General features: G+C 45.5%; 1 protein-coding gene across 4 annotated transcripts in view; it reads left to right on the top strand.

Annotated features, from left to right (window-relative positions):
• The window catches only part of LOC119170563 (proton-coupled zinc antiporter SLC30A2-like), an 82,045-nt gene that overhangs the window by 12,504 nt on the left and 57,174 nt on the right, over nt 1-12,367 (top strand). Inside the window, exon 1 of one of the 4 annotated variants that reach the window (XM_075887123.1) lies at nt 4,737-4,966. The exons of 1 other annotated variant lie outside the window; for it this stretch is intronic. In XM_075887123.1, coding sequence (XP_075743238.1) covers nt 4,926-4,966 — 41 coding nt within the window. In that variant the 5' untranslated portion in view covers nt 4,737-4,925. Of the gene's footprint in view, nt 1-4,736; nt 4,967-10,413; nt 10,474-12,367 lie in introns of those variants that run through there. 2 more of the 4 variants (XM_075887126.1, XM_075887125.1) reach the window with 2 other exon arrangements.

Genomic DNA, 12,367 nt, shown 5'->3' with positions numbered 1-12,367 from the left:
TTCGACGTGCACCTGGGGTTCTTTACCGTGCACCTAAATCTAATCTTTTCAGCCTCAATCGAAAATGCGGCCGCCTTGGCCGGGATTCGATCCCGCGACCTGCGGGTCAGCAGCCGAGTGTCTTAGCCACTATAGACCACCGCGACAAGTCGTATTCTGAAATGACCACACAGGAGGACAATCAGCGCATTGTCGTTTCTGGTGCATGCCTATTAGGTGCTCAGAAAAACCGGAAATTTGATGGTGCTGTTAAGTATTTTCGGTGACGCCATGGTGCTATGCGGTGTTCTTGACATGCCTGGTTTAAACGTTCAACGTTTCACAATCGCTTGGTAAGTCTAGTGTATCGGTGATAGAGGCGCTACAGCTTCGATTACTGTTCCTTGATGGACGTATAGTGGACATACGTAGAGATTTCACGCGGGAGCTTTCAGTGAATATTACCTTGCTGTATTTTCAGTCGTCGTTGGTTGTGAGTGCAAGTCTTTTTTTTTTTTTTAAGGGTGAAGCTTTTTAGGGCGTGGGCTGAGCGACCCGTCGTAATCGTATGTAGCCACCTCTCATTAGCTTCTTGAACCGGCCGTAGAGGGTGGTACTTGTACATATAACGAAATTCATATACGCTGAAAAATGCAAATTGCACGATACTAGAGGACGTTACTGCTAGTATGATAAATAATAATAATCACAGCATACCCATGGAGTGGATGATGATGAGTGGGGCGAAGCGTCGGTCATTTCGTCCATGCTTCCGGCTGTCCGTTCGTTCTTGCTTCTGCCAATCCGTGCGTCCGTCTGTCCGTTCGTCCGCCCGTGCGCCCATCCACCCGTCCGTCTTCTCGTGTGTCCTTCTGTGCATCAATCCGTCCGTGCGTTCAACCCTGCGTTCGTCCATGCGTCCGTCCGTCCAGGCGTCCGTCCTCGCGTTCGTCCATGCGTCCCTCCGTCCGTGCCTCAAACAGACGACGGGCGGACGTGGCCAGTGGATGAATCACAGTTTGCCGACAAAAAGTGTGATACGCGCAAGGTGGCGGTGGCTCGCGCTCGAAGACGGAACCCCGATGTGCGAGCACGCGAGAAAATAGGAATGACGTCACACGAAGAAGTTGTTGATCGCGTGTTCGTCGGCGGTGCCGTACGCTAGAGGGTGCGGTGTGCTAAAATAAAAGCCGTTTCGGCGCGCGCACACGTTCAGAAGGTCGGCGTATGGACAAGGTTGCAGAGTGACGTGCGCGCGGCTCACGCTCGAAGATGGAACCCTAATGTGCGAGCGCGCGAGGCAGAGGCTTGCCGGAAGCTGCTTGGCGGCGCCGACAAGATCCCAGCGTACGAGAACGGGAGGCTGAAACGGCACGGCAGCGGCGTGTGAACCCAGCTTTGCTCCACTCTCCATCATTCACCCTGTGGATATGCTGTCATTTGTGTGTGTGTGTGTGTGTGTGTGTGTGTGTGTGTGTGTGTGTGTGTGTGTGTGTGTGTGTGTGTGTGTGTGTGTGTGTGTGTGTGTGTGTGTGTGTGTGTGTGTGTGTGTGTGTGTGTGTGTGTGTGTGTGTGTGTGTGTGTGTGTGTGTGTGTGTGTGTGTGGCTGAAACGTGCCACCAGCATGAACCATGCATTGGTCACGTGTTTTATTCCGTGCCGGCAACATGCCATGGCCGAACCACGAGTACGCTGTTTTAAACGCTCAACAAGAATACATTTCACGCAAGCTTGCATTCTTTAAATATGTTGCTGTGATTAAAAAGTCATACAAAAAACGATAGAAGCATTTTCTGGACTTTTTGTAGCCTAGGCACTTCGCAAAAATTGGTACACTCGAAAATTTGACACACGGGTCGCTCTGCGTTCGTGCCTTTCGCTCTTGTGTTATGTGGCGTTCTTTATCACTAACGGCCAGTACAATGACGACGCCATGGGAAATTAGTTGATGCAGTCAACGTGAAAGTCTCGGATACCTCAACAAATGCGAATATTGACCGCCAGCGTCAACGTGAGTGGGTGAAAAATCATCACGGGTCAACGTCACGATGTCTCGTCACCATGGCGCCACACTTGTAATGTCTCAGTTACTTGATCCTTACGTCATCGTGATGTCACAGGATAACGTCATCGCATGATGTCGTCTCTTAGTGAAAAAGGGGCCCATCACAGAGTTGCGCAAAGCTTGCAACACACACCTCTTCCAAACTCATTTTGATACGTTTGTCACATAAAGCTTTCACAGGGGTTGGGAAGTGAGTCAATACATTGAGTGAAAAAAAAAGGTGGCTTTTTTACCTTTTAATCATATTGGGCGAATGTATATGAGATACTGTGAGTTTGGAACACGTGAGACTATACGTCACAGAAAGCTACCTTTGACAATCATTTCAGAATACGGCCCATAAATGGGACCCTGAACTTCCGCGAACTTTGGCGACATCGCCACTACAACCGAGCTTCACGCTTGAGCGGCTAGTAGTGATGCCGTCATTGTCGCCATTGCCCTTTGGCCGCGCTTTCGCCAGCAGACCACTATTTGACGGCTGCCCGTGATTCCTTGTTCGCGGAGAATGTGTGGAAAGTGTGGACACCTCAATCAGACGGCAATAAACGACAACTTCGACATTAGCAACCATTAGGGCAGCCATACTGCAGGCGAAAAAAAAAAACCCAAGCAGACGATGTTAGCGCTCAAGTGCGTCAATTAGAAGTCCACTCAAGTTGTCTAGATTATCACGTTTAACAGACTTGATGGCGTTAGTTGCACCCTTCAAAAAGATGGGGGTGGAGAATATACAGAGACATGCCGGCTGGTTTTGATTTGAGCCATGGGAAGTAAAATGAAAAAATTGTTTATGAAGGACGATCGCGCTTACTAGGCAACGCAAGATGAGCCCGGCGCATCTCTCGATATCTAAGCTTGTAAGAAATCGGAACCAACTGGTCCGCGCACTTGAAAACCCTGCGCGTTAAAGTTTGATTTCTTTGTCAGCGCGGGCGAGGAGGACACCAAGCGTAACTAAAATAAGCTGTACGAGCTTGGGTACAGAAGCGGACAGGGCAGTGGACTTGTGCTATGATGCCGAATTCCATACTGAGCATGTACCGAACCCGCAAGAAGGTTATTGCGGTCTAGTCGAGCTACTCACTATACGATAATGGTGTCGGCAGCACCTTGCTCGTTGAAGCAGGAGCTCGGGACATGCAGTAATTAGTATACCGCTGCCGCGGTAACACATCTCCGGAGTCACCGCGGAAGCGTGCAGAAGGGCGCAGAATGTGTGCGCGGCCGAAGAGGAGGATGTCGACTGGGTCGTCCTGCGCTGCGCAAGTCTCTCTCCACCCACGTCACCCCGAGGACGACGACCTCTAGTCGCCGCAGGGGTTCACCGACTCTGCCACGAGTGCGACCGGCGACACGGCGAGCATGACGTCAACAACAAAGAAGAGGCTGCGCAAATGGTGGATCGAGACGCGGCGGTGGCCGTTGTGCCCATATAGTTTCCTAATACACACCAGAGGGAACTCTGGCGCTAGTGTCTATGGGAGCTGCAACGCACGGTGCTTCAGCGAGCGTGGGAATGATGGGTAGTACACACATTCGTCCAATATTTGTACTTCTGGCCTGCTTTTGGCTCCGTGTGTGTTCGTGTGGCTTGGAGCTGTTTTACGAACCAAGTCTAAGCAAATGTTCAGTGGTTGCGCTTCACCATTTTATTTTTTTAAACTTACTTTCCAAGTCGGCTCACGAAGTTCAAAAGGGTTCAATCTTTCTTTCAAAACCGAAACACAGCAATAAACGAAGCCGCAAGTACGATTCGCCGCCCGCAAGTACGAAGACTAGGCAAATGTGTGCGCTACCCACAATTCCCATGGTCGCTAAACGATCGCAGCGCCACAGTGCCCTCTAGTTAATTTTGAGAAACTCTATGGTTGTGCCTGACACATCGGGCGTTGTGCAAACAAGGCGCGGTGGAAAAACACGAGACACACGCATAGTACTGGAATTATGTGCTTCCTGACTACGCGTTTATTTCTCACTTATTTTTGTTAGGCAAGGACACCAACTAGTCTATCCGGCAACAAAGCGTAATTCAGCACACACATCATCAGCTAGCGTATAGACTATTTTACAGACGGGTTTCAGTGCCGCCACATCGGGCTAGCCGTATTTGCAATTTGAACCTATAGCTAAACTGACGGTGTTATGGTAGACGCATACGCATAAAAAGGGGCTGGTTGGGTGCCTGCGATATATCATGGCCTAAGTGATTCAAGTCGCGATGTACAAAAGCAAGAAACATTGTATTAACAGCCCCACGTGGCGGCACCCAGATGTTCTACAGGAAATAGTCTCTGTATGCCACTATACGAGGCTTATCGCTATCTGACATTTTCCAAACCGAAGGTCAGAGTGGTCCTTAATAGATATAATGTAAATATCTGTCGCGTGTTACTGCAAACGGGGTACCATGCTATGGCAGTAGGCATCCCAGGAACATAATACGGTTAAAAAAAAAATGTCAGACCAACATTCTTGTTTCAGCGCACCTTGAATGACAAAGCCTTGATCTCGGATTTCAAGGACAAAAAAAAAATTGCTCTCATCGTTTGACTCCATGACGTAGGTGCTACTGCACACGGGTCGCTATAGCCTTACTGGGTTCAGCAATGCCACCGAAATGTCGCAGATACGTCTGGCGTGCCTGTTGAGACAGGTCAACCTATATTGCCCCGAGTCTCCTGCTGCTGCGACATATATCTCCCTACTCAAGTGCGCAGCTGCAGGGATGACGAGAATAGTGTAGCGCCCAGCTGAGGACGTTGTTGAAAGGCAGCATTTCTTGGCACGGACAGCCGGTGGGCGACGACTTCGACGCTCGACGAGATCCCTAGCTCCGTATTTCCGCAAGACGTTCCTGGCCTGTAAGGGCACAGCGGGCATGAAAATTAAAACGGCGTCGCCATTGACACGGCTGCAAAGGTAATTTCTTTATGACACGCTTTATGCTATAGACGGCCACTATATACAGGACCCAAACTCTTGAGCTTTTTTTTTTTTTTTACTCGGAGCCTCAACAGCGGCCAGGCCGCCTAACAGCAATCCTAGCTGTTCCCTTATTGAGGCGCCGTTTCCGGAGATTTCTCTTGGTGTTCCTTTAGTGCACAGCGGCGTTTGACCTGCTCTATATAGCGTCATTATCGTTCACTTGCATCCAAATAAGAAATGTATTGATATTTTTGTCGATGTGCTCAAGGTCGCATTCTACACGACTTGCGTTGGAGTGACGGTTTGTACGCATACATAAAGGGGACGCGCCCCCTTCAGTGCGGAGAGTGGTTATTGACCACTGATCTCAAGGTTGCGGGTTCGAATCTCGGCCGCGGTGGTTGTGTTTCGGTGAGGGTGGAATGCTAGAGGCTCGTGGGCTTAGAACTAACGCGCCGAGTGCGTCGAAACTGACTCGAACAGGAACTCCACACGCTATGGATCCCGAGCGCAGCCATTTGCTTTGGATAAAATACTAGACTTATGACCATCTAAAACCAATAGCAAAGCAATGAAGGTGCTGCAACGATTTTTACAAGAAAGATTTGTGATCAATACTGAGCGCACTATAGTTAAAAGTGACCATGGCGACTACGTGTTTGTTCTGCCCATAGAACTTTTGCACTCGCCATTGTGGGACTGTATATACGTATATATGCTATTTTGTTTTTTTGTTCTGCTCTTCATTTTTAAAAATGAAGTCGAAAGAGGTAGCCGTCACCAAGTAACGGTGAAAATAACTCATTCATTTATTTTCTATTTCAATAATAAGAAAAAAAAAACACACAGATTGCGTTAGTTTCGTTTTCTCCGGCACCGCAGTTTGGAAATTCGACGATAGAGGTCTGAAACCACATGGGATATTTTCAATTATTTATTTATTTATTTATTTATTTATTTATTTATTTATTTATTTATTTATTTATTCACAGTACCTTACAGAGCCCTCGAGGGACATTGTGTAACAGGGGTGGTACAGATAGTACGTTAGAAAAATATATATACATAATATCTTCACATACATAGGCAAATAATGAATATAATAGAAAATGCAGTTCAACTTATGAACATGTGAGCAAAATACATACTAGAAAAGTGAGTTACAGTATGTGAAAGTGAAATACAAAAAAAATATTATGACAGTAACTACAACCTAGCAATAGTGCAAAAACATCGGCAACAGTCCTATAAACACTGATGATCACGAAGATGTGATAGAGCAGTTTTTGGTGCATAAGTATTTTTTAAGAGTATGATAGAACTTTGTGTGCTAGGAAGCTAGGCTCGTCATAACCTGTGACGCAGAACAACTTCACCTATAAATATTCACCCAAAATTGATAATAAAATGTCAACTCAATTATTTTTTTCAAATAATCATTCCTAAGTGATCTAATTATTGGCAAATCTTTCCGCCTCAACCTAGAATTTGGCTTTTAAGACAAGTTCCTACCTATAATTTTTAAAGAAAAAATCTGTGTTACGTAAAAAAAAAAGAAACACCCTGTTTAGTTTTGTATACGAATCTGCTATGTCAGCAAATCCGAAATCAGCCGCAAGCTGCCGTACTACTTGCGGAGCAACACGAAGGCGTGGAAGCCTTGCCTCCGTAGCCTTCACTCCAGTGTCAAGAGAAGTTGTCACCGAGTATATCAGCAGTCTGTGGATCTACATGGCGCTGAACGGGGCACAGCTATCTGGGGACACTTGCCTGCGCAGACGTATGCGTTATTTGGCCTCATGACGCATTCTTATGGCTTACACGTGGACGTTGTAATATTAGCAATAACTAACAGACAATGACACCCAGGAAAGTATAGGGGACGTCATTAGAAGTAATTGTAATGTAGATGCCAAGAAAGAAAAGTCCATAGTGGCGGCAAGTAATCTTTTCATCCACTTTTCTTCCCATCTACATTACAATTACTTCTAATGACGTCCCCTAAACTGGGCGTCATTGCCTGCTAGCTCTCATTAATATTAATTGAGAGTGAGGCACGTGCTTACGTCTCACGCTTGCGCGTGTACTAATATAATAATAGACCTTTCTGAAATTGACTAGAGGGGACCGTGGCGCTGCGATCGTTCAGCGACCATGAGAATGATGGGTAGTACACGTATTTGTCTAGTCTTCGTGCTTGGGGGGCTTCAAACGAAGTTTTGAGCTTCGTTTATTGCAGTGTTTTGTTTTTGCTTCGAATAGAAGAGCAAACAATCCTCAACTTCGTGAGCAGATTCGAATTGGCGAGCTCAAAAGATTACGGTGGTGAAGCGTAACTGATAAACTGTGGTTGATGGTTGTTCTTTCGCAAAGCAGCTTCAGGCCACTGTGTGAAGTCAAACGTAGCATAAAGCACGAAGATTAGGCAAATCCTTGTACTACCAATCATTCCCATACTTGATAAAGCGTCATGCACTGTAGCAAGTAATACCGGTGTTACTTGGGCACGCTAACGTCAATTACGACAAATCTCAGTTATCGTTCATATTTTTAATGATGAAACTGAGTTCGGCGTGACATGCATCACAACCCAAACTAAGCATAACATGCAAAAGAGTTTAAGGGTTGCAGAAGGACTGCGCTTGTCTCTTTCCCCTTTCTGCCTGCGTCGCGTTGGTCCGCACAGCCAATATTTCAGTATGAATAGGGACATTTCGCGTGAAGCAGGACAGGTGAAACTCAGTTTCCAGATCAACAGTGTAAACGGAAGCTGAGGTTCATCGTAATTGAGGTTAGCGTACCCGTGTAACAAGGATATTAACCTGCCTCACCTCTCTTGTCGCTAAGTATAGGTTCGAATATCACTATGTCATTAGTTTTCGTTAGAAATGACATATAGGTACGAATTTGCCCTTGCAATTTAGAGAGCATCTTCCCCAGAATTTTCGCTGAATGAATGAAAATAGTTAAAACAGTTGGTTTGATGAAATTTTGATAAAGTGCCTATGAACATTTTTTTTTTGAAAATGACATTGCGCACGTGACGATCTCACGTGACGAGACCGTGCTGTGTTTTTCGTATCAAACATGAACGACACCTTTGGCTCACTTTTTATTTATTTTGTTCTGTATGTGCTCTAGTTGTCTGTGTGGGTGTCACTTATACAGAGCTCACAAACGCTACGCCATGTCCATCTTCGGTGGGGTATTCATTGGGCGGGGAAGTAATTGTCAAACGGAACGCGTGTATGTATATAATACTAGTCCCTTTAGTGCCAGTTCTTTCAGTTATTGAAGGCAATTGCTTCGAAGGCCTTTGCCACCGACATACTGTTTGAGATATTCGCTGATTAGCTGTGTACGCAATAAACAGCGATGAAAGTTGGGGAAGTAATCAAAGAAAACATAATTAAGAAATAACGCATTACAATATACAATACAACAAAACGAGTATAAGCAATGGAATACCAAGCAAATATATCTGAGGAATACAAAGTCTTGAGATACATCAAAATATTTAAAATGATTCCTCCTCTTTATTCAGTAGTGATAAAATGATTTAATTGTCTATTAATCACACTGACTTTTTTTCATATTTGATGCCAAGCACTACATTATGTGCAAGTTAACGAACACCAGATGGTCAAAATTTTCGGAGGCCTCCACTACGGTGTCTCTAATAAGCATATCATGGCTTTTGGGACGTAAGAGCCCAGATATTATTATTAGTATTTCACCGTTGACAAGTGACAGGCCGATATATCGACACGTTCAGGCGAACGTTTTCTGATACAGATAGAGACACCTCGAAAGAAGACGAGGCGAAAACACTGTTCAAAAGAGCACCTCATGCTTTAGATCAGAGGTCTTAATCTCGTTTCAGATCGTGGGCTGCCGTCACGAAATCGTCTCCCGTGAGGGCCGGGACAGTATACGTAGTTACTTTCTTGAGAATGTAATTCACCATTGTGATAAATTACACTTAGAGGGAGGAATGGCAGTGGTAAACGGATACCTACTTTCTGTAACGTGTACAAGTCTGAATATCACACGTGATGAACGCGTGGGGAGCTTCAGGAAAAAAAAAATGCTTTACTCCAGTCACGTTTGCGTAACAAACAAAAAGTGGCATTAAGAAAAAAAAAGTGTGTGAGTGGGATGAAGAGTGTCACCTGCGTTACGGTGTGGTCAACAACCGAGAGCTTCGAGTTCCCCGTGCTTGAAACCCTTGTTCTATATAATCATGACGATGCAATGGTCAAGTTGATACCACTTACCAGGGTCCACCACGGTGGTCTGTGGTACTCGGTTGCTGACCCGCAGGTCGCGGGATTGAATCCCGGCTGCGGCGGCTGCCTGTATTTTCGATGAAGGCAAAAATGCTGTAGGCCCGTCTGCTCAGGTTTGGGTGCACGTCAAAGAACCCCAGGTAATCGAAATTTCCGGAGCCCTCCACTACGGCGTCTCTCATAATCATATGGTGGTTTTGGGACGTCAAAGCCCACATATATCAATCAACGCTACTTACCAGTCAGATCGACTCTGTCACTGTGACGCCTTTTAGCTACAGACACGAATTTAAAAGTTCGATTCCCACCTTTGGTCCAGCGCGGTGGAGCAGTGGCTATGGTGCTCGGCTGCATGTAGAACGGAAGGTCGCGGTTTCGATCCCGGCTGGGGTGGTCATTTTCAAGGAGGTGAAGCGGTAGAGGCCCGTGTGCTATGCTATGTCAGCACACGTTAACGTAGACCAGAATTTCCGGAGCCCTCCACTACGACGTCTCTCATAATCATATTCTGGTGGTTTTCATAATCATTATCCAACCCCAGATGTTATAATCCCTCCTTCGGTTGCGGTAATCAATGGATGAGAATACGCTCTAGCACTGCGGGCAACGAAATCCCGTTTAAGAATTGTGAGGGAAAGTTAACCCGGAACATTTAGCTTCGACATTTAATTCTCAAATCCTGTTACGAACTGGAGCTGCTAGTTGGTGATTGATTGTGAAAGATTTGATGTAGCTTTCTGTGATACCCATTTGTGGCTTCTCGAGTACGAGTGTCGTTTTTCGCAGCACAATACATGTTATAATCGATGTATACAGGTATATACATGTTATATACATGTTACATCGATCAATCGGACCTCCACTTGACGAGCGAAAACGGATGTTCCTTTATTCACTGGTGCACGCAAAGAAAACAACCAATTTCGCAACGCTGGTGTAGCGTAGCGGCAACTGGGGATATGTGCGCAGCTGTTGCGCTGAAGTCAGTGCTCGCAACGTGCTTTCACGCTAACGCCAGCTGGATTCATTACGCTCTTGTTGTTAAAGTATGCATCGATCATTGTGAACCTCCCGGCGAGTCGTTCCGTCGGGGTCCATTGAACGCCCTCTACGCTTGTGGTGCTGCGTGCGACTGCTGTTGAGGCTGAGCGCTGTGCACTTCGTCGAATGGGTCGTACGTGTCATCGTCGTCGTCGTCACTGCTGCAACAAGGTGATGGGTGCATGATGCGAGGGTTGTTTAAGGTGTGTCAACGTTCATTGATGACGTCGAGACCGCCCAAGTGGTAGAGTTTAGCGTTTAAGCTCTTGCACCGCTACGATGGCGTGGTTTTATATAAGTCATGGCGGCTGCATTTTGAGGATGTTATGATGTGAGGGAAGCAAAAAAAAATACAAACACACCCAATTACTTGGATTAGTTGCACGTCAAAAAACGCCAGATGGTCTGAATTCCGGAATCGTCCACTGTATGATTTCTCTTAAAACATAACATGGTTTTGAAATGTAAAACCCCAGATATTATTATTATTATTATTATTATTATTATTATTATTATTATTATTATTATTATTATTATTATTATTATTATTATTATTATTATTATTATTATTACGGAAACTTTCAAAGAACCACCCAGTTTACGCTAAGACGTGTCTCGTGTTATCATATCGTGGTTTCGGCAATGGGAACCCCGGAATCCAACTTCTTTAATAATGTTTACATTTCTCTGGAAGAGTAAGTTCATCAAAGAACACTGAAGGAGAAAAATAGCCACTCCTAACGTCAGTAGTGCCTCCGTGCAGCAGGCAGAGATGCGAGCAGCAACTAAAGTCAGGCCTAGACTCTATTTTGAAGTTTTCGCATCAGGTGAACGACGACGTCACATATTTTAAAGGCACCTATAGGGCCAACTGTTTGACCTTTAATCAGAAAATGTGGTTCACATTGCACGCTAGACGGAATGCCAACTCGCCTCGGCGGCTCTTCATGGCTCGACCTGGCACCATGTGCGGTGGAGGCTTCCAAACGAAAACGTCATAGCTGCGACCTTAGCCACCCCGCATGCAGAGATCGGGGTTGTGCTGCTCGAATGCCGACTCTAAGGTCAAGGGATCGACTTCCGGACCCTGCGGCCGCATTTTGACGGAGGCAATCGCTCAAGGCACGTGTAATTAGGTTTAGGTCCACGGTAAAGAACTCCAGGTGGCCGAAATTTCCAGAGCCGCCCTGTGCAGCGTCCCTCATAGTATCATTGTAGTTCTGGGTTGTAACGCTTACATAATTATATATCTATAATTGCGAACTGGACCCGAAGGACAAGATGACATGAAGCCCGGGCAGCACTTAATTAAATGATGTGTATTAAATGGTAGCTGACTAAATAAAAGGCGCGCAGTGAGCGCCCCTCATAATTTTCAGAGCGCACAAATTCAATTCTCTGTTTTCAGTTTATAATATAACATGCCACTATTTGCACAGACTCTATCTACAATGTCATTGCGATGTGTGAGCTTGACTATGCTCATACATACTGTACTCATTCATGCGTTATAACCATATAGAGTATATAGCATGTACATAGGCTGTGGCGGCTGCATTTCCGATGGAGGCGGAAATGTTGTAGGCCCGTGTACTCAGATTTGGGTGCACGTTAAAGAACCCCAGGTGGTCGAAATTTCCGGAGCCCTCCACTACGGCGTCTCTCATAATCATATAGTGGTTTTGAGACGTTAAACCCCACAAATCAATCAATAGCATGTACATAGTGTCTCTGATTTGTTTTCTTCTTCTTTTATTCTTAATTTTTCGTGTTTTATGTTTATCTTGTACTAGTACTGTCAAGATGTTGAGATAATTGCCTCTAACAAAGCCTCCCTTTCATATTATAACATTAATAAAAAGTAATGATACGTTGGAAAACACCAACAGTCCAACAAAAACATCAGCAGGCTTAACCATCTAGGCAGTACTGGCGTCTTGTAGCGTTCGTTACTGGTTGTAACTACAGGTTTGCTGGCCTAGATGCTGGATCATTTTGGGCTGGTAATATCGGCCAAGTATAAGGATCGAACAACTATTCTCCCTTGACGGGCACGCCTCATTTT

The sequence above is a fragment of the Rhipicephalus microplus genome, chromosome 2 (assembly GCF_043290135.1).
Source record: "Rhipicephalus microplus isolate Deutch F79 chromosome 2, USDA_Rmic, whole genome shotgun sequence".
In the NCBI taxonomy this organism is placed as follows: Eukaryota; Metazoa; Arthropoda; class Arachnida; order Ixodida; family Ixodidae; genus Rhipicephalus; species Rhipicephalus microplus.
Note: the sequence above shows the minus strand (reverse complement) of the source record. Positions and strands in the feature narration are given on the sequence as shown.